The following is a 21,788-nucleotide window of genomic DNA, read 5'->3' as shown; positions in this document are numbered from 1 at the left end:
AATCATAAAATCATTGTCGTTATCATGTTTTCAGTTTGTTACAAAATTTGGTTTAAATTACTGAATAGCATTAAACCACTGCTTTTTTAAATGCTTTTGTACATATGATCGAGACGTACAAGATTCTCAATAACATCTATGATGAAAGGGCATCAAGTGGTATTTTCACATTAAGTAGTGGTTCAACAACAAGAGGGCATTCTTTGAAGTTAGTCAAGCACAGGAGTAGGCTAGACCTTAGAAAGTATTGTTTTACCAACAGAGTAGTGGAAGTCTGGACAATGTTCCTGAGACAATTGTAACTGCTAAAAACGTTAAAACATTCGAACGAGGACTAGATAAATATTGGAAAGAACATCCTATGATTTATGACTACACAGTAGATTACAACTTCATGATCGGAGGTAGCACAATACTCAACAGTGATAGTGACAGTGAAAGAGAGCCAAATATAGAGGAGCAAGCTGATCTCCTGCGTTTTGAAACACTTAGGTAGACGTAGGTATATGCCATTTAAATTCATAAGAACTTTTTGAATGTGCCCAAGCATTGCAATGGGTTTCAAATTTTCAACAGATTTATCATGTCTTTATTCTTAAATTATTTGTTAGTATGAAATATTTGATGTGTTTTGTAAAACTTGTGTCTGATACTTTTGTCATTTTGAACAATAAAATATGTTTAAACTAACAGATTAATCTGTTCGTTCTATCTAAAAATAAAAGGTAATAAGGTACACACAGTTTTCTTCTACAACACTGTACTTGTTTTTGATTTTTGCCTAATTCTTTTTCAAACATCACCTCTGGTCGCAAAATTAAGAATATGTCATTGATCAACATCTATTTAATCTGTAGTATGTCTAAGTTTGTCTACTAAATTCGTTGTATGTAATGCATTCTTTATTATAAATTATATATTCGATATACTTATGGTATACATTTTAAGTTCCAGGTTGGTGAAGTTGAAATCCCCCCTGCGTACATATTACAGACGCCATCAAGAGATTGTTAACCGTTATGGAATAACCGTTTCACAGATGCTATATAGTTATCAAAGGTACCAGGATTATAATTTAGTACGACAGACGCGCGTTTCGTCTACATAAGACTCATCAGTGACGCTCATATCAAAATATTTATAAAGCCAAATAAGTACGAAGTTAAAGAGCATTGAGGATCCAAAATTCCAAAAAGTTGTGCCAAATGAGGCTAAGGTAATCTATTCCTGAGATAAATAAATCCTTAGTTTTTCGAAAATTCAAAGTTTTATATTCAGGAAATTTATAAAAATGACCACATAATTGTGATGCTTTTTAAGTCTTTAGTTTGTTATGTTGTGTCTTCTGTACTATTATTTGTCTGTTTTTGCTTTTTCTTTTTAGCCATGGCGTTGTCAGATTATTTTCATTCTATTAGCTATCCGATATGTTCCTTATGTAGTCACTACAATACCCTTCCCCTTTCATGAATGTGACCTACCGAATTAGACTATATACCGGATTTGTAATAACATAAGCAACACGACAGATGCCACATGTAGAGCAGGATTTGCATACCCTTCCGGAACAGATGAGATCACCCCCGGTTTTTTGGTGGTGTTTGTGATGCTTTTTAAGTCTTTAGTTTTTTATGTTGTGTCTTCTGTACTATAATTTGTCTGATTTTGCTTTTTCTTTTTAGCCATGGCGTTGTCAGATTATTTTCAATCTATTAGTTTGACTATCCTTCTGGTATCTTTCGTCCCACTGAATGGTGTAGTACTTAGGGTCGATACTAGTTGGGTCGTCATTATTTGTATACTAGGCACTGTAGTTTATACGCAAGATGCGCGTGTCGTCTACATAAGACTCATCAGTGACGCTAAGATAAAAAAAAAAAAAAAAAAAGAGTTGTAAAGCCAAACAAGTACAAGGTGAAGAGCACTTAGGACCCAAAATTCCAAAAAGTTGTGCCAAATACGTATTTATTTTTTCCTTAAAAAAATTCCTGTACCAAGTCAGGAATGTGGCAATTGTTATATTATAGTTCGTTTCTGTGTGTGTTACATTTTAACGTGTTGTTTCCGTTGTGTCGTTTGTTTTCTCTTATTTTCTAGTGTAAATTACTATAAGACGTGTCACGGTACTTATCTACCCCAAATTCATGTATTTGGTTTTGATGTTATATTTTTTATTCTCATTAGATTTTGTCTAATGGTTTGTCCGTTTCTGTGTGTGTTACATTTTAATGGTGTGTTGGTGTTCTCCTCTTATATTTAATGCGTTTCCCTCAGTTTTAGTTTGTTACCCCGATTTTGTTTTTTGTCCATGGATTTATGAGTTTTGGACAGCTTATACTATTGTTGCCTTTATTTATTTTATTGTGTAAGGACATTTATTAAAATGACCATATAATTGATATTCATGTCAACACCGAAGTGCTGACTACTGGACTGGTGAAACCGTTCACCAGCAGGGCATATATCCCCTTTATATAGGCGTTGTTGTTTTTAAGTAATCCGACCTTGTTGGGTTCAAGATCAAGTTTAATAAAGTTTTAGTTCGGTTGGCATTGGCATTTCCTTAATGAGTAAATTTGAATTTCAAATTCATGCTTCATCTGTTTTCAAATATATAGATGAATTATTATCCTACAACGAAAAAAAAACCAAATAATTGCTCAATTTTATAAGCAGTAAGTAATTTTTGTATTCATTTATCAGAATCAAATTTAATTCACAATACCAATTTATTTCATCTAATCTGGCGTGTTATCATGTTTTACTGAACAAAACGAATGATATAATTTATATTTTTGTCCTTGAACTGTATATGGCACTATATGCGAGTCATGAATAAAACAAAAATGAGTTTCATCTCATAAAATACGTAATACGTCAATTACAAGGAGGGACAAAATAAAACAACTCAATTGCTGTTACTTAGTAATGTTAAATGTGGTTTAATCTTATTGACTATAACTTACACGATTAAACTCATTTAGTATGTTGTTATTACTTTGAAGATCCAACAGTTTTCCCGTTCCAATTATCGTCCTCTGACAGATATGTAATTACTATTGGTGCTTTACAACTGAAAAACTGAGAAATTATGGAAAGTTTGTTATATTGGAGAAGGGTTAAAAGTTTATGCGTAAATTTCATTTGTCTTGGTCTCAATACAGTCATGAAAAACTATATCGTCGAATATATATCCTATATAATAGGTTTTGTGACTAGAAAAAGTATCATGAAAATATTAAGATTATTTATATAATTATTGGGGATATCTTGAAAAAAAAACAATGATTATTTTGAATAAATAAAAAGATCTTGTATTGTGTTCTCATTGCTTCGTATTTCCTTGGAGAATTTTATACAGCAAAGCAACCAAATAAAATTATTCTTCTGGACATATATATTAATTCTGCGATTGCTAATGAAAGAAAACACTTCTAATTATTTCAAATTCATAGCTGTTTTTATTATTTGTAAACAAGTATTTGTTATCTTTTAGATATGAAAAGTTGGGTTATTTAGGCATTATATTTAAGAATCGAGTTAGAGCTTTTTCAAAGCAGATATTTATTTGATGATAAATGTTGTGACAACAACAGAAAAAAATATTTGGTTCGGGTAGAATTGAAAATTTCGATAGATTTGGAAAATCAATTATGCAATTAACTGTTTTATTTTTATTCTTAAAAGCTCTTTTATTTAGTTAACTATGTACATTTGTATATGTAGAATGCACAAATGAAAGCATTTTGTTAACAACAATTAAGAAAGATGAAAAAACTTAACGGTTTTAAATCATGCGTTTTCCGGTAAATGAATGTTAAATAATTATAGATCTGACCATATACGCTTAAATGGATTAGATTTGTACCAACCTTACAAAATCCATAATAAAGATGAGTTTTCGAATTAATGATGGGTTTCACAATTTACAACGAGTTAAATTTGGTTGGTTTAAAACAAAAACGTATTTTCGCCGCTAAAATGTCATTTAATGAATTGATTCGTTATTTTTTTAATGTATTTATTATCAAACAATCTTTTTAAAATTATCGTTCACTTAAACCCTGGTTGCCATATTTGTCGCTCGTGTGTTTTAATTGAAACAATGTACAAGCCTGGCTCAAAGAGTTTGGTTTTAGACTTAGCGAGGATGAAAAAAATAAAAGCCATTCGCCATTTGCAAATACTTATTTTTTTTTCAAATTCAATTTCAAAGTTAAATGAGTCTTATTAAATGTATTATTAAGGTCATTTCAATAAATGAAAATCATAATACTCTCAATACATACAATGATGCATACATACGGTGTACATATAACCAGCAAGGGAACATAATAATAAGAGAGCAAAGAAAGATAACTCTATTTTGATAATTCTTATTTATAATCTTTTTCCTGTCTCATCTAGAAACTTCATACAGATACACACTGTGAAATGACAAAGAGAGGCAGATGATGTAAAAGAGATATTAAAACATTCGTTGATCATATTCTAGATGAAGTGATAATCTTTTTTCATTTCAAGTTTTGACACTTATGTAGTAAACTTTCTGAAAATACTGTTTTGTGCTATAAACATAATTTCTGATTGTAAAGCTCAAAACTATATCAGTTTTTTCAATGACCGCTTTAACAAGTCTTCATATGATGAATACCACAAAAGTTCGAGAGGACAACTATTTTTGCACAAGTTTTGAAAAACCAAGAATATGTCTGCCTAAATAAAATTAATATTTTTTTACAGCAAGTTCAATTTAAAAAAAATTAACATCTATGTCACGTATGCTAAGATTTAAGGGAAATAACAAAACAAAAAGTGAATCGGTTTCATGAAGGAGGTTACAATTTCAGAATATATATATAGTTTTCTATCGCATGAACCGCGCATTTATAATTAAATACATAAAGTTTTAATGAAAAAAAGTTACGAGCTGCTTCTTTCTGTTTGTTAATATAGTCCAGCGTTTGGTTTTGTCACGTTGTATTGACTTCACGTTATTTAATTTCCTTTGTAAGTTTTGTATTTTTATTAAAGAATATACTAAAGGTGGTGTTGTTTGACAACTGGTTGGCTATTTAACTTGCAGCAAGCGGGATTGTAGTAAATATATGATGTAAAAGCTTCCATAGCATAAACAAACGCATTTATTTAGTTTTCTATGAATAAATTATTACTGATAGTTCGGTGTTCAGCCATTTTACTGTTTGAACTGGAAGGGATCCGAATGGTGCTGTTTATTCTTCGTTAAAACTTAATAGTATATTTTATATTTTGACAAGTTATTGTTATTGTTAATCTCGAAATTTACTTTGTTATCTTTCTTTATCTATTATTCTGCAGACTATATATACAATTATTTTGACTTTAACGGCCATTAAGATATAAGTATTATCGAGTTTCGTTAATTCAAATTTAAGACAATAATTCAGTACTGTTCAAACAATTTGCTTACAGACACTTCAGTACTGTTCTGTGGCTTCATTCAGACGATTATATATTTGTGTGTGGTAGTGAATGCATCAATTTTGACATGTTTTAAATATCGTTCCATCGCACTCAAACAAAACTGTTATCCTAGGTCCATGTGTGGACATATCGCTTTATTATTGCTATTTTTCGCAGATATTTGGTTTATCCAGAAAAGCTCTTCGGACCGATATAATTCATTAATGTTATTTTCATTTTAAAACATTTAATAAACACTTTAAACTAACTGTGACTTCTTCATCGTGTCCGTTACAGTGATCTTTCAATGAATAACAGTTTTGTAGAACAGTTTTCCAATTATTAAGAAGTCGGGTAGGTAGGTGAAAATTAATAAGACATTTACTTGAAGAAGAAATATTATTGTTTACATCCATGTTCTGAGGCAGGTGAATAGTTTATTTATTTACACTCATACAACTTCTCCTGTATTTAAATAACGCCATAATAGTTTGTCAATGTTCAAATCTCGTAAACCGATTAAAAACAGAAAAATCAAGGTAGCATACCTGAACTTTAGGGAACATATGAACTACAAAAGGGACGGGAAGGGGTGCAGGTAACACAAGAATGTAACTTTCATCCCATATAATAACATCTACGTCATCTGATTATATTTGTTGGTTTGTGTGTGGCTCTGTTATGAGTGTTTCTGTTTGTGTTTGTGTTGTATTTCTGTCACGAAGTGTTATTAGGTTAGCGATATTTTGTTTTATAATTTTGTCGGACAATATATGCAATTATTTTAACATCAACTAGTCCATGAATTTAAGTTTAAAACGGTCATAAAAATATTAGTACAATCTGAAAGGTCAGAATAATAATGTGTGAATAAATCAGCATGTTAAATCAAATAAAGCACAAAATTCAGTACAGTTCACAAAATTTACTTACAGACAATTCAGTACTGTTTCGTGGCTTCATTCAGCCGATAACATATTTGTGTGTGGTAGTGATTGCATCGACTATATCATGTTTATGTTGATAAAGAAACTTTACTTTAGATAATTTCAGGTCTTTTTGTGGACGTACAGCTTTGTTCATGCTTTTGTTTTCTGATATGTGGTAAATAAAAAAAAAAACAGACTTTAACCCGTATAATTTATTTATGTTATTTTCATTTTTAAACTTTTGATAAATTATTAACACATTGAATACATGTTCACTTTTTCACAGTGTTTGTTACAGTGCTCGTGCAACCTATTAATTATAAAGAAACCGTGAAGGTATATATCTGTCAATCAATATGATATTTACTTGAAGGTGAAATATTATTGTTTACATCCACGCCCTGAGGCAGCTGAATAGTTTATTTACACTCATTCAACTATTTTTTGGCCTTGAAGGCATTACACTTTGATCAGTGCTTGGAGCGTAAAAATCATGTTTGAAACATGAAATCCAGCAACTTGATTGGTTGATTTTCGAGTCTGAGTACAAAAATAATGCTTGAAAGTTTTATGACCGTAAGGCATGTACTTAAATAACGCGAGAATAGTTTTTCAATGTTCAAATCTCGTAAATCAAATAAGAAGAGAAAAATCAAGGTAGCATACCTAAACTTCAAAAAACACATGAACTACAAAAGGGACAGAAAGGGTCGCAGGTAACACAAGATTGTAACTTTAGATAATTTCAGATCCATTTGTTGACATATAGTTTTGTTCATGCTTTTGTTTTCTGAAATGTGGTTAATCCCCAAAATCAAATCTTGAACCCCTATAATTTATATATTTTTATTTTCATTTTTAACTTTTAATAAATTGTTAACACATTGAAAAAATGTTCTCTTCTTGACAGTGTTCGTTACAGTGCTCTTTCAACCTATTAATTACAAAGAAGCCGTGAAGGTATATATCTGTAAATTAATATAATATTTGCTTCAAGGTGAAATGTTTTTGTTTACATCCATGTCCTGAGACAGGTTAAAAGTTTATTTATTTACACTCATACAACTTCTCTTAGCCTTGAAGGCATAAAACTTTGCTTAGTGCTTGGAGCACAAAAATCATGCTCGAAACATGAAATTCACCAATTCGTTTGGTTGATTTTCGAGTCTGAGTACAAAAATAATGCTCGAAAGTTTAATGACCGTAAGGGCTGTACTTTAATAACGTGAGAATAGTTTTTTTTCAATATTCAAATCTTGTTAATCGATTAAGAAGAGAAAAATAAAGGTACCATACCTGAACTTTAGGAAACACATGAACTACAAAAGGGATCGGAAGGGGTGCAGGTAACACAATATTGGAACTTTCATTCCATATAATAACATCTACGTCATCGTCATTATATTATTTGTTTCTGTGATGAGTGTTCCTGTGTGCGTTTGTGTTGTATTTCTGTCACGTAGTGTTGTTAGTAAAGCGATATTTTTTTTTATTTTGTCGGACAAAATATTCAATATTCAACATATAGCTTTGTTCATGATTTTGTTTTCTGAAATGTGGTTAAAAACAGACTTGCACCCCTATAATTTATTAATGTTATTTTCATTTTTAACTTTTGATAAATAACTTACACTTTAAATAAAATTTTACTTCTTCACAGTGTCCGTTACAGTGCTCTTTCAATCTAAAGCAGTTATGTAGAACACATATTTCAATTATTAATAAGCCATGTAGGTTTATTTCTGCAAATAACTATATCATTTACTTAAAGGTGAATTATTGTTGTTTACATCCTCACCGTAGGTCTCTGCAGGTGAATAGTTTATTTATTTACAATTACACATCTCCTGTATTTAAAGGGAAAATTCACGAGTTTTCACTTATGGTTTAAATATGTTCATTATGACATAATATATATATTCACAAAGTTTTATTGCTATATGTGCAGTAATAAAGGAGAAATTCAAAATTTAATGAAAAAATATTAACTACTTCCTGTAGGTCGTGACGTTTTCTCCTGGTTTTTGCATGCCGGGATTTAAAATACAATCATTAAAAGTCTTGGTTTTTAATCATATTTTAACGTAATCGTAAGCGCGCCGATGACTTACGCTTTATCTAAATAACCATCCGATAATAAGAAGATAAAACGCACAGACGTTCAATTGTACATATTCATGAGATAAATTTTCTATGTTAAAGGTGTCATACCACCAATTAAAAGTCCCTATCTGTTCAACCAAATTTTACAATTTTCATAGCTTTCTAAATATTTTACCTTAAGTTTAACTTCATAGAAACCAGGTATATCCTGAATCACACATGTATCAGCTTTCTACATGCCAATTTTCAACAGGTGTTTAAAATCATATAAAAAAGAAAAGGTCTTCCGAAAAGAGGTACCGCTAAAAATAACCCCTGGTTTTCTGGAAATCTTAAATTAGTATACTATGGAGTGCATTAATCCTCAATTTTGAATGCAAACTCATAAACAAGTAAATTTTAGCTCAAAATGGTCTTAACATATTTCTCTTTCACCAAAAGTTTCATTTCTGCCAATTTGTTGGTTAGTTTAAGTAAACAATGACATCAAATGCACTATTTTTTGTCCGAGTAGGCCTACTTTCACATACGTTCTAAATTTGTGGGAGTAATTGGTGGTATGACACCTAAAGAGACAAAAAAATTGATTAGAAATCTTTTATTTTGCTTTATTCTTAATCCTTAGTCAATTTGTAGTTAAGAACAGCCTATCTGAGCATTATGTGACTTATATTAAAAATTTCACAGCTCAATTTAAACTGACTGTAATGCATGACTTTGATAGAAAATAGTTGAAAATTTCATTTTGGGCTACAGGAACATAAACTTTCAATATCAAGATCAGTTTTTGCTGATTTTTCCTTGTTTGTACTACTTCTTTAAAGACTTTCCACAATTTTTGCAATGAATTGAGTAAAAAATCCAAGGTATTGAAGTATCTAGGAATATTGACCCCCCTTTTTTTCATCTGGTGTCAGTAAAGTACTACAAATTGATCAAAAGTGCAGTCATGGTCATTTAACTGTGTTTATTTACATCAGATAATCAAATTTAAGATATAAAAATTTCATTTGGAATAAAAAATGGTTCTTTTGTGAGTTTCTGCAGTGTTTACATTAGGCTATGCTATCTGCCAAGTACATAGTATGACGCAATGATATAAGGGGTAAAAATCAAATAATTTCATTAAATCTGCATGAAAAAAATTGTTTGGGAGTAGTAAACAACCTATGTTTCAATGTTCAACACCACAGAATGACTTTCTGTGCATTTATAACATAATTTATGACATTTTTTATATAAAAGCATATTGTCAGGATGGGAAAAGCTAAAAATAGCACAAACTCAAGTTTTAGGCTCTAAATTTGCAATATGTGACATTTTGCCACCAAAAGGATTGAAATGTGGCTACTATTATCTCAAATGATCAGTTGAGACAAAAAAAAACAATTATTTTCTGATTTTGATGTTTCACCGCATTTTTCTTAAAGGTGTCATACCACCAATTAAAAGTCCCTATCTGTTCAACCAAATTTTACAATTTTCATAGCTTTCTAAATATTTTACCTTAAGTTTAACTTCATAGAAACCAGGTATATCCTGAATCACACATGTATCAGCTTTCTACATGCCAATTTTCAACAGGTGTTTAAAATCATATAAAAAAGAAAAGGTCTTCCGAAAAGAGGTACCGCTAAAAATAACCCCTGGTTTTCTGGAAATCTTAAATTAGTATACTATGGAGTGCATTAATCCTCAATTTTGAATGCAAACTCATAAACAAGTAAATTTTAGCTCAAAATGGTCTTAACATATTTCTCTTTCACCAAAAGTTTCATTTCTGCCAATTTGTTGGTTAGTTTAAGTAAACAATGACATCAAATGCACTATTTTTTGTCCGAGTAGGCCTACTTTCACATACGTTCTAAATTTGTGGGAGTAATTGGTGGTATGACACCTTAAACGTATATATTCGAATTATTTTTGTAGACAACACAAAAAGTTATAAATTTATTTTTAATTAATATATTTTCGGACTGATAAGGTGAACAAAGTAAAGTACAATAATCTGTAAAGACAATATGTTGATGTACTCTTATTGACCTTTTACTATCTCTGCTATGACTTGGTTGATACGATGTGTGTATTCACGGTTCTGTGGCAATACTCGTAGATGGCTTGTTGAAAGGTAAATTGTTATTTGCACTTCGTTATTTAACCACGCCTCTCGGGCACATCTTGCCAGGTGTGACTGTCTATTCGGATCAGTGAATTATAAGACAAGGGAGCATTCAATATACATATTTAAAATATATATTGAAGTTGGTGACAAATAAAAATTGATCGCCGTGGAATTATTTAATTATGTTTGGTGCTATTATTTATTTTAATTCAAATAAGTTAATTTACTAAGAAATACACAATTTTCGGTTAAAGACGGGAAACTTAAATCATATGTCCGATTGAAATGATTTACACCTTTTGTCCTTGATTGATGTGTAATAAAAAGGAGAACTTAGAAATTATAAATAGCTTTACCAAAGTATTTTTATTTGTCTTTATTAGGCAAATAAATGAATGAGAACACTTAGATTTAGACTTTTTAAAAGCCACGTATAAATTAATAACTGGAACTCACTGAAGATAACTCTACCGAAGCGGAATATAATATGAACGAATAAAGAAAAAACATTTTTCTACTTCAGAAGTTTTTTAAAAATTGAACAAATAATTGTTCTGAAAACAAAATGTCAAAGTGACTTTGTACTTAAATGGGTTCATGGTGCCAAGAAATGTCCCCTTTGCATGATTAAAATTTGATAACTTTTCATTTAACAAAGCTTATGAACAATGTCCTACACTGAAAAATAAATAGATGTAATAAAAAGAAAATATTTCAAGATCTTTCTCTTACATATTCAAACAATTGTCAAAAAAATAATTGTGACTTTTTGTCCTGTGACTTTTCGTCCTATCAAATTTGTAACTTTATGTCCTGTGACTTTATGTCCTTTACTATTGACAACGAGTAAATATTACATTTTCCCAGAGACATATAATACAATTATATGTCTCTGAATTATATGTCTCTGATTTTCCCAAATTTACCCTTGGAAAAAATACGTATATTTTTATATATCTTCAATTTTTTATATTTTTTTTTTGTATCTTTTTTTTTTTATAAATAATATTCTTTACACCAGAAATTTTATTTATAAACAAGCGTATGAGTTAAGTAATGACTAGTATATTATATCACTTTCGGACACGCAAGACAGAGATGTATATTATACATGCACCTGATAGTTCAGTTATAAGTTATCGGCCGTGTACACTGATCAATACCTACAGAAGTGAAACGATGCATGAACTTGCAAGCCCGACAGGAAATCGCTTGAATACCTGGACGTGTCACCTTACACCCCTCACAATACCTTTGGGAGTAATACCTTAAGCCATGCGGGTGATCAGTGGAGCGAAGATCCTAATTTATTTGAATAAAGTATATTACTTTAAAGAATTATGAACGAATTAGATTTTCGAAAACAATTTTCACGCAACACTTATTTATGATTTGAACTTTGACTTTTTAACCGATTCCAATATTAACAGTTTAAAAATAACAGACTATATGGTTATTAAAAAAATAAGAACATTGTCCGTATCAAGTAAGTTAGTCAGATAAAACAACCGTACGATTGACAAGATATCGACACGTAATTAAGACTACATCGGTTACTGTAGTTTTGTTTCTTTGTGGTTTATAGACCTATCGTGATTTTTATTTTGACAAGATAACAAAATGGCGGAAGGCCGAGAACTGATACTCAAAATTTAAAATCGATGGTGATCTCTTATCTAGCGGAATAAAACTTTAATATTTATAAATTTGAGCATTTTTATACAGAATGGACATAATATCAATTTTTGATTTTTTTGCGAAGTTTCCCTTTAATAAACTCAAGAGCAGTTTTCCAATGTTCAAATCTCGTTTATGATGAGTTTATTTATCAATTAAGAAAGGACAAATCAAGATAACAAACTAAAACTTAAGGGAGCACATGAATTCCAAACGAGACGAAAAGGGTGCAGGTAATACCAGATTAGAACTTCCATCCCATGTGATCATATTTACGTCCTCTAGATTATATTATTTGTTAATGCGTTTCTTTGTGATGTCTGTTCTTGTGTGTTTTTGTAATGTATTTCTTTCACGAAGTAATGTCATGTTATGGATATTTTTAGCATTTTCATATCAAGCGGGAGGTTTGGCTAGCCATTTAACCAGGTTCAACCAACAATTTCTTCCCAAAATGTCCAGTACCAAGTCAGGAGTATGGCAGATGTTATTTGATACCTAGTTTCTATGTATCTTGGCGTTTGTTGTTAACACTTCATATTTACATCAAAAGATTATTCTATTCTATTACTGCAGCTTTTAGTTGAGGTTATTAAAGGTCATCAGGTTGTATAAAAAAGACATTTTGCGATGATTAAAACTATTTCAAGATCTTGAGAAGGATAAATTTAAAGGAAGCAGATTATAGATTTTCTTTTATTTTTTTGGGAAAATTGCAAGCTATCGTAAGAATTGTCACAGCCACCGAGGTTACATACAACTCAAATATAAGGTAGCAATACACAGTTAGGTAAAAAACTTAAAATTGACACCCAGCATTTAACACCCTCTTTCCCTTCCTTTCAAACAAATAAGGCTTAATATTTGTATTATGCATTTGTTATAGATTTGATTTCCAATAGTTATAATGGTGAAATATAATCTCTGTTTGGTGTAACCATGGCAACAATCTGCTTTATTTGATACAAAATATTGCAAAACGGGGGATAAACATGTGAAAAAATTGGTGCTTATATGTTATATAAGTTATGTTTATACATAATTTGATTTTAATTACTCAGTAGTCATTATTTTAGGATTTTCCCAGGATGTGTATTTTCTTTGCTGTTGAGATGAAACAGATTTATTATCATATGTCAATCAGTTAGATATGAAGTTTATCACATGTTCTTAGCAGGAGGTCTAATTTCATCAGTTCCAATACAAATATACATGTCTTGTTAATTAGTGACCACTTGTGGCATTTGGCTTCCTTTGTCCTTTGTTTCTTGATACATTAATCTGGGTGCAGTTTTAACTCCTCCCACTTAGGAGTATCCCATTAAGAAGTTGTGTATTAAAAACCTGTGTATGCTGCCTTGAGTATTCATTTATCTAAATGCAGATTAAGCAGTTATAGAATAATCTTGGCTAATAGTGCTAATAGTGTTTTAGCTAAAAACTTGAACTTTCAGTGTTTGGATTACTTTACAAAAGCTATATTACAGTTTTTAAACAACTAAATATAATTCAAACTATATAACCTGAAAAAAATAAACATTATTTTGGAATATATGTAACTGACAACAAAATGTCTGGCAGAGGAAAAGGTGTTCGAAGGAAAACTAGGAGTTCTCCGTATGAGACCAAATGGGATTCTAATAACCCTTCTAACTGGACAATAAACAAACTAAAAGAAGAACTTAACAAAAAGGGAATAAGAACACCTTCTGGTATGTCAAAACAAGTGTTAAAACAACTTTATTTAGAGAATTGTTTTGATGGAGTAACATCTTTAGAGACACAACAGACAGACACCGTTAGTGATGAGATTAACACAGATTCCTCACCAGAGAGCACTCTTCCAATTACCTTAGCAGAATCAGTGCATCAACACAGAAGCAGTGTTTCAAATGGTGAAAATGAGAATGGTGGAACAGACAGGAACATAGCTCAGTGTTTTGAAGGACTTCAAGAGACCTTCAAACAGCTAATTTACAGAGACAATTGTACTCATGACACAGGTAGAGATCGCGAATTCAACCTTCAACAGTGGTACAACCATGCAGGGATTGGGAGTAGGAGTGAAACTTCTAACAGAGGAAATAATACCGTTTTACATGGAAATACACAAGAGCATGTATCTTTCATCTCAGGACCACAAGTTGGAAATGTTTCATGTGGAGTGCGTTCGGATGAATATTCTAATGTGGACATTATATCTCCTTCTATTCAAAAGCAAATCATTGACGGTAAGGATGTTAATTTGGCATCTCTTCTTATCCCAAACTATGAAACTCCCCAAATTCACTCTGTTGCAGCTAATGGGTTAGAGTTAAATATTTCTGGGAAGCCAGATCCCCATCTTAATAGAAAACTCACAATTCAAGAATTCATTAAGGCATTTGACAAGTTTAAGAGGGTCATGTCATCAGTTTACCCTGACCGTAGAGCAGAGCTAGATGCTTATGAAGATGAGATTATAGATATTAGTAATTTTTATGGTGACAGATTTTATGATTACCATAAATTGTTTTCTGCAAAATCAGCAGCTCTTTTAAGGGAGAGAAGGATTAAGGTTGACTGGAGCAAAAGAGATAGGGATCTTCTTTCATTAATAGTTGCTGGTGGGAATGTAAATGTTTGCAAAAATTGTAATTTGGTTCATCACACTACTGCTTTTTGTCCTATGCAAACCTCCATGACATATCAAGACTACCCAGATAAAGTATCAAGGCAGGTAGACACTTCTGATAAGTTAGGTAGAAAGAAAATTTATCATTCTGGGCGGGAGGTGTGCAATAATTTTAATACCAGTAGGGGTTGTACCAGGAGTTTTTGTCATTTTTCACATATCTGTAGCAGATGTAAAGTCGCTGGTCATACCCTATTATCTTGTCAAAAAGTTTTCCCCTCTAAAGGTAGGACTGAAGTACAAGCTAAGCCACATACAGTAAACTCTTCACAAAAGTTTGAGAAAATAACAACAAATAAGCAAGGTCAATGACTACATGATTTCCCATATCTGGCTACTACTCCAATTAATGTTATTACACTTGCAAAAGAATTAATTTCTCATCCTGACAAAAAATTTGTTAACTATTTATGCAATGGCTTAGAGAAAGGATTTGATACTATGGTATCTACAACAGATTTACCTACAAAAGAATGTAGGAATAGTTTATCTGCTAGGACACAACCAGATGTGGTTTCTGATTTGATAGAGAAAGAAGTTTTTAAAGGTTTCTTGTATGGGCCTTTTAAGGATCCCCCTTTTCAAAAATATAGGGTAAGCCCAATTGGTATTGCAGAAGGGAAATATTCTGGTAAAAAGCGTTTAATATTGGACTTATCTTCACCACATAATGATAATAAACATTTAAGTGTTAATGATCTTATTGACAAACAGGATTGCTCAATGTCTTATGTTAGAATAGATGACGCCATTGATGTTATTTTGAAATTTGGAAGAAATTCCTGGCTTTGCAAGTTCCACATAACCGACGCGTTCAAAAATTGTCCAATTGTACCAAGTCAGTGGCCTCTTTTCTGCATAAAATGGGAAAAAATGTATTATGTTTATGTCCGTTTAACTTTTGGATGTCGTTCAAGCCCCAAAATTTTTGACCATTTATCCCAAGCTTTGTGGCATATTGCAGAAAACAATAACAAAGTTAATAGCATTTTGCATTTATTGGATGATTTCCTAACCATATATCCACCAGATGCTGATGGTGAGAGGACTATGGCTATAATGATGATGATTTTCAAAAAACTGAACATTCCTATAGCAAAACATAAGACAATAGGTCCTGTAAAATGTTTAGAATATTTGGGTATTATTCTAGATTCTGAAAAAATGGAAGCTCGACTACCTCTTAATAAAGTTTATCGCATTTGTGAATTCATCAAAAAATTATGCAGGAAAAAATCTTGTACAAAAAGGGAATTGTTGCAGCTTTTGGGTCACTTAAACTTTGCTTCACGTGTCATTTCACCTGGTAGATCCTTTGTTTCATACCTCATAGGGCTGTCCACTACTGTCAATGATTTGCATCATTATGCTAAATTAGATAAGGAATGCCGTGTTGACCTAGAATTTTGGTTACTTTTTCTGAGCAGCTGGAATGGTGTGAACATGTTTTACAGTAGACAATTTTACTCAAGTTATGATATGGAACTTTTTACTGATGCCTCATCAACAAAAGGATTTGGTGGATATTTCAAGGGAGAATAGTTTTATTCATCATGGCCATCAAACATTGCTTATCCTGACAAAACATTTTCAATGGCTTTTCTTGATTTATACCCCATTGTAGTATCCGCAATACTGTGGGGCTCACAGTGGACAACAAAACGCATTCTTTTCTGGTGTGACAATGAAGCTACAGTGGCTATAGTAAAAAAGGGCCGTTCAAAGTGTTTACAAATAATGAAATTAATGAGGAAACTTACATGGTGTGCTTGTAAATTTAACTTTCATTTTAGTGCCAAACATGTTCCAGGATATCAGAATGATATAAGTGATGCTCTATCTCGTTTACAGATAGACAGATTCCGCAAACTAGCTCCCAGTGCAGCACAACATCCAATGAAGTGCCCAAGCAGCTCAGATGTAATGTGGTCCTAAATCAAGCAGTGAATGAACTTTGGAACAGTGCTATTGCTAATACTACAAGAACTGTTTATGATACTGGGTTCAGAAAATTTGAGACTTTTATGTTATTGAATGGTTTTCAATTTTCTAATTTACCTCCTATTTCTGAGGATATTTTAATTTATTTCATAGCCCACTGCTTTCAAATTCTGAGTTTACAATACTCTACCATTAAACTATATTTATGTGGAATTAGGTATAAATATGTACAGGGTAATCAAAATGATCCCTTACAATCTGCTCATAATACACCTTTAATCAGACTTGATTATGTTTTAAATTCTGTAAAAAGACTGCAAAAAACAAAAAATCACATAAGATTACCAATAACTTTCGAAATTTTTGGAAAAAATTGTAAATTGTTTGAGAAAAGGTTTTTGTTCCAAGTTCACTGATTTAATGTTAAAAACTGCATGCATTGTCGCATTTTATGGATTTTTGAGATGTGGCGAGTTTACAGTGTCAAAGGCCTCACAGTTTGATCCACATATTAATTTATGTATTGAAGATGTTGTATTTCACTCAGACTTAGTAGTTTTGAAATTAAAACAATCAAAAACAGATCCTTTTAGAAAAGGCATAAATATACAGCAACATAAATTAGGTCAGCTTATCTGCCCTTACACAATTTTGTTAGAATATATACAAATAAGGAAATAATTTTCTCCTACTAATCAAACTGATCCACTTTTCATAACCATTGATAAGAAACCTCTAGAGAGACAATATTTCATCACTTGTATTAAAAAAGTACTGGATATATGTGGTTTCAACTCAAGTCATTATAATGGTCATAGTTTTAGAATTGGGGCAGCTACAAGTGCTGGTAAGGCACAAATAGAAGATCACTTGATAAAAACATTCAGATAGTTACATCAGATACATTAGGGTAACACCAGCATCTATTAAAACAGCTCAAAGTAGGTAGAATTTAAGGGCATGCTCATTTTCAAATATTCCATACGCATGTTTTTTACAGAGATTCTGGATGATATTGTTTTTGTTTGAAAATTGATTTTGATATTGTGTATTATTATGTGATAACATTTATTATTTTTTTTTTTTTTTTTTTTTTTTTTTTATTTCATGGCTTTATTGAAGAAACCCCCTCCCTAACCTCACAAATCCTTGGGGACACTCAGCTGTTACCATCTGTGTTATGGCCATTTATGAAATTTTATCACTGGTTGTTTCAAAAATTTCACTCATCCCCCAAGAATTTCTGGGGATAAACTGTCAAATTTCATACAAATTCATTCCAACACCAATTCAACATCAACACTACTAGGCTTCCTCATAGCCTCCTTACAGGCTTCCTCATTGTCTCATTATAGGCTTTCTCATAGCCTCATAGGCATGATAGCCTCTAGGAATGATAGCCTCATATGCTTCCTGATAGCCTCATGCATTTATTTTGAACCATCGTTCCAATTGGATTGGTGTGATGTCAAGCCAGGGGTCTATACTTTGCTACTTTTCAGTATGCACATAGCTAGGCTCTTGGTTTAGGCATGGAGCAAAAAATTTAATTTTTTAGCTGAGTAGTTTCCCCAAGGGCCAAATTATAATTGTGATGTATATATATAAAATAAAAGTTGTAATTAAATTATGATTTATGCTTAATTCAAACATGGATACCAATGGCATTGCTACACAGTATTTCCCAGGAGTTTATTTACAAGATAGGTGATAGCAGGAAAAATTAGGTTGATAATAATGTGAGCACTAAATCCTCAATTTTACATATCATGAGTTCAAATGGTGTGTTCTGAAAGAAATCAGGGGTAATTAAATTATTTAAATTACTATGAAATTAATATGAACTCATTATGTGTGACTTTGAGGATTTTGTTCACTGACACATTTATTAGCAAAATTAAAATATAGGGCCGAAAGTTAGATCAGGATGGTTTAATAGTCAGGTCAAAGAATTTGCAAGAAGATATGAGGTTGGATGTTTGCTCAGGTGTTAACACACATTTCCCTATTACATAACAGATTACCACAGAAAAGATACAGTATAAACAAAAGACAATTAAAATAAGATTAGAACAGCATCACATCAAACAGAAATAAATTTACCCTAAAAAATATTTACAAAGAATCAGAATACAATGCAAACATGGAACAAATGACAATTAAACATATTCAGGATCATTTCTGAGAATTTTGTATAAAGCCTACATAATTTGTTTCAAATGGAAATTTCGATCAATTAGAGTGCTGCATTTCCTCAAACCAAAGAAATATACCTATTAACAAGTCCAAAAAAAACATATGCATTTCTGCTCCATAGCAACTCGTTTTTCCATAAAACTGAAATGAAAAGACCGAGCGTCAAAATTTTGTTGACAAACACTATAATAATTACTAGACATATGAGTGGTACGGATATGGAAATACAGACTGTCAAACATTTATATGGTCTATAAAACATGCTAAACGAAACGCGAGTCTGACGAACTTTATTATAATCCTTGTACTTTTGATAACTATTTAAACCACTGGGTCGATGCCACTGCTGGTGGACGTTTCGTCCCCGAGGGTAATACCAGCCTAGTAGTCAACACTTCGGTGTTGACATGAATATCAATAATGTGGTCATTTTTTTTTTATAAATTTCCTGTTTACAAAACTTTTAATTTTACAAAAAACTAAGGATTTTCTTATCCCAGGCATAGATTATTTTAGCCGTATTTGGCACAATTTTTTGGAATTTTGGATCCTCAATGCTCTTCAACTTTGTACTTGTTTAGCTTTATAAATATTTTGATATGAGCGTCACTGATGAGTCTTATAAATGAAGACGAAAAGCGCGTCTGGCGTACTAAATTATAATCCTGGTACTTTTGATAACTATTTAAACCACTGGGGTTGCTGCCAATGCTGGTGGATGTTTCGTCCCCGAGGGTATCACCAGCAGAGAAGTCAACACTTTGGTGTCGACATGAATATCAATAATGTGGTGATTTTTTTTTTATAAATTTCCTGTTTACAAAACTTTGAATTTTACAAAGAAATAAGGATTTTCTTATCCCAGGCATAGATTACCTTAGCCGTATTTGGCACAACTTTTTGGGAATTTTGGATCCTCAATGCTCTTCAACTTTGTATTTATTTGGCTTTTTAACTATTTTGATCTGAGCGTCACTGATGAGTCTTATGTAGACGAAACGCGCGTCTGGCGTATAAAATTATAATCCTGGTACTTTTGATAACTATTTACACCACTGGGTCGATGCCACTGCTGGTGGACGTTTCGTCCCCGAGGGTATCACCATCCCAGTAGTCAGCACTTCGGTGTTGACATGAATATCAATTATATGGTCATTTTTGTAAATTTTCTGTTTACAAAACTTTGAATTATTCGAAATACTAAGGATTTTCTTACCCCAGGAGTAGATTACATTAGCCGTATTTGGCACAACTCTTTGGAATTTTGGATCCTCAATGCTCATCAACTTTGTATATGCTTGTATAAACAAATTAAGATTCTCTTATTACATATTTATCAAGATATTATTTTTTTTACTAAAACGTTCGTTAAGTTCAGGTTACGGTAACCATTAAATCAAGAGCACAAAATAGGTTAAATCATACAGATATAATGCAAACGTTATACAAAATTGGTAAAATGACAGTTGAATTAGTGCAAAAGTCGGTTAAGAAAAAAGCAAATTAGTGCAAACATTATACAAAATTCCACAAATGTAGATGGCCCATTCGTAACGACAACATCACTGTCTTTTTTCTGCTGATTTTATCAAAATGTCTTCTAAGGTTCTTGTGATATAAATCGCAATTTCGTCTTTCAAAGGAGATATAGATAACGATCTTTGACAAAAGGTTTCTTACGATTCAATCCCATCTATTTGACGATCTAGAATTGCACAAATACGATGTTTTGTACTCTGATTTGGGGGTGTATAATACTAAGAAACATGACAAATAAATACACGTAACCGGACTTTGTAAATAAAAGTCCCTTTTTTATTTGATCTGATTTAGCTTTCATACAAGTGGGTGGTATTAGACATGCTAATTTCTAGTGAGTAATGTGTCGGTCAATCATAGGTTAAACAGATGTGGAGAGTAAATGATATTTTTGGCATTTTTGGTATTCTACTGTGTTCAATAGTTAACTAGTGATTTGAACACAGCCGCAGAATACTGTAAACTAGAGTAGAAGTTACAAAATATTTAATTACACACAAAACGTAATATCAACAGTTATAACATATTGTATGTAGCATACATAATAGTAATTTTGGGGCCCTTTATAGCTTGTTGTTCGGTGTGAGCCAAGGCTCCGTGTTGAAGGCCGTACTTCAACCTATAATGGTTTGCTTTTTAATTGTTATTTGGATGGAGAGTTGTCTCATTGGCACTCACACCACATCTTCCTATATCTATAAACATATTTGATATTACAATTCTTTAACATCATTTACAAAGACGAAATTTTACAAAATTATAAATCTGTTCTTTTTTCTTTTGGTATCAACATCAAAGAAAACGATGAAAACTTAACTTCATTATACTGGATACCTAAATTACACAACACTCCATATAAAGAACGATACATAGCTGGGTCTTCAAAATGTTCGACTAAACATCTTTCTAAAGTACTGACTACTATTCTTTCTACAGTTAAAGATGGGCTTCAAAAATATTGTGATGAGATATAGTCTACCAGTGGTGTTAACCAGATATGGATACTCAAAAATTCGAAAGATCTACTGCTTCATCTTCGATCACAATCTTTGCAATTTTGCAGCAACATAAAAACTTTTGATTTTTCTACGCTATATACTAATATTCCCCATGCTCAGTTGAAAGATCGACTTCACAATCTCAGTTTTTTCTTTAAAAATGG

General features: G+C 31.7%; 1 protein-coding gene across 1 annotated transcript; it reads left to right on the top strand.

The window, feature by feature from the left end:
• Positions 1 to 13,281: 13,281 nt before the first annotated feature.
• Positions 13,282 to 17,307, top strand: LOC134726671 (uncharacterized). Its single transcript, XM_063591083.1, has 2 exons — positions 13,282 to 14,507; positions 16,802 to 17,307. Exons 1-2 carry the CDS (start codon positions 13,847 to 13,849, stop codon positions 17,305 to 17,307), a joined length of 1,167 nt encoding a protein of 388 aa, XP_063447153.1. The 5' UTR covers positions 13,282 to 13,846.
• The last annotated feature ends 4,481 nt before the right edge of the window (positions 17,308 to 21,788 follow it).

The sequence above is a fragment of the Mytilus trossulus genome, chromosome 7 (assembly GCF_036588685.1).
Source record: "Mytilus trossulus isolate FHL-02 chromosome 7, PNRI_Mtr1.1.1.hap1, whole genome shotgun sequence".
Taxonomy (NCBI): domain Eukaryota; kingdom Metazoa; phylum Mollusca; class Bivalvia; order Mytilida; family Mytilidae; genus Mytilus; species Mytilus trossulus.
This window is presented reverse-complemented; position numbering and strand designations above follow the sequence as displayed.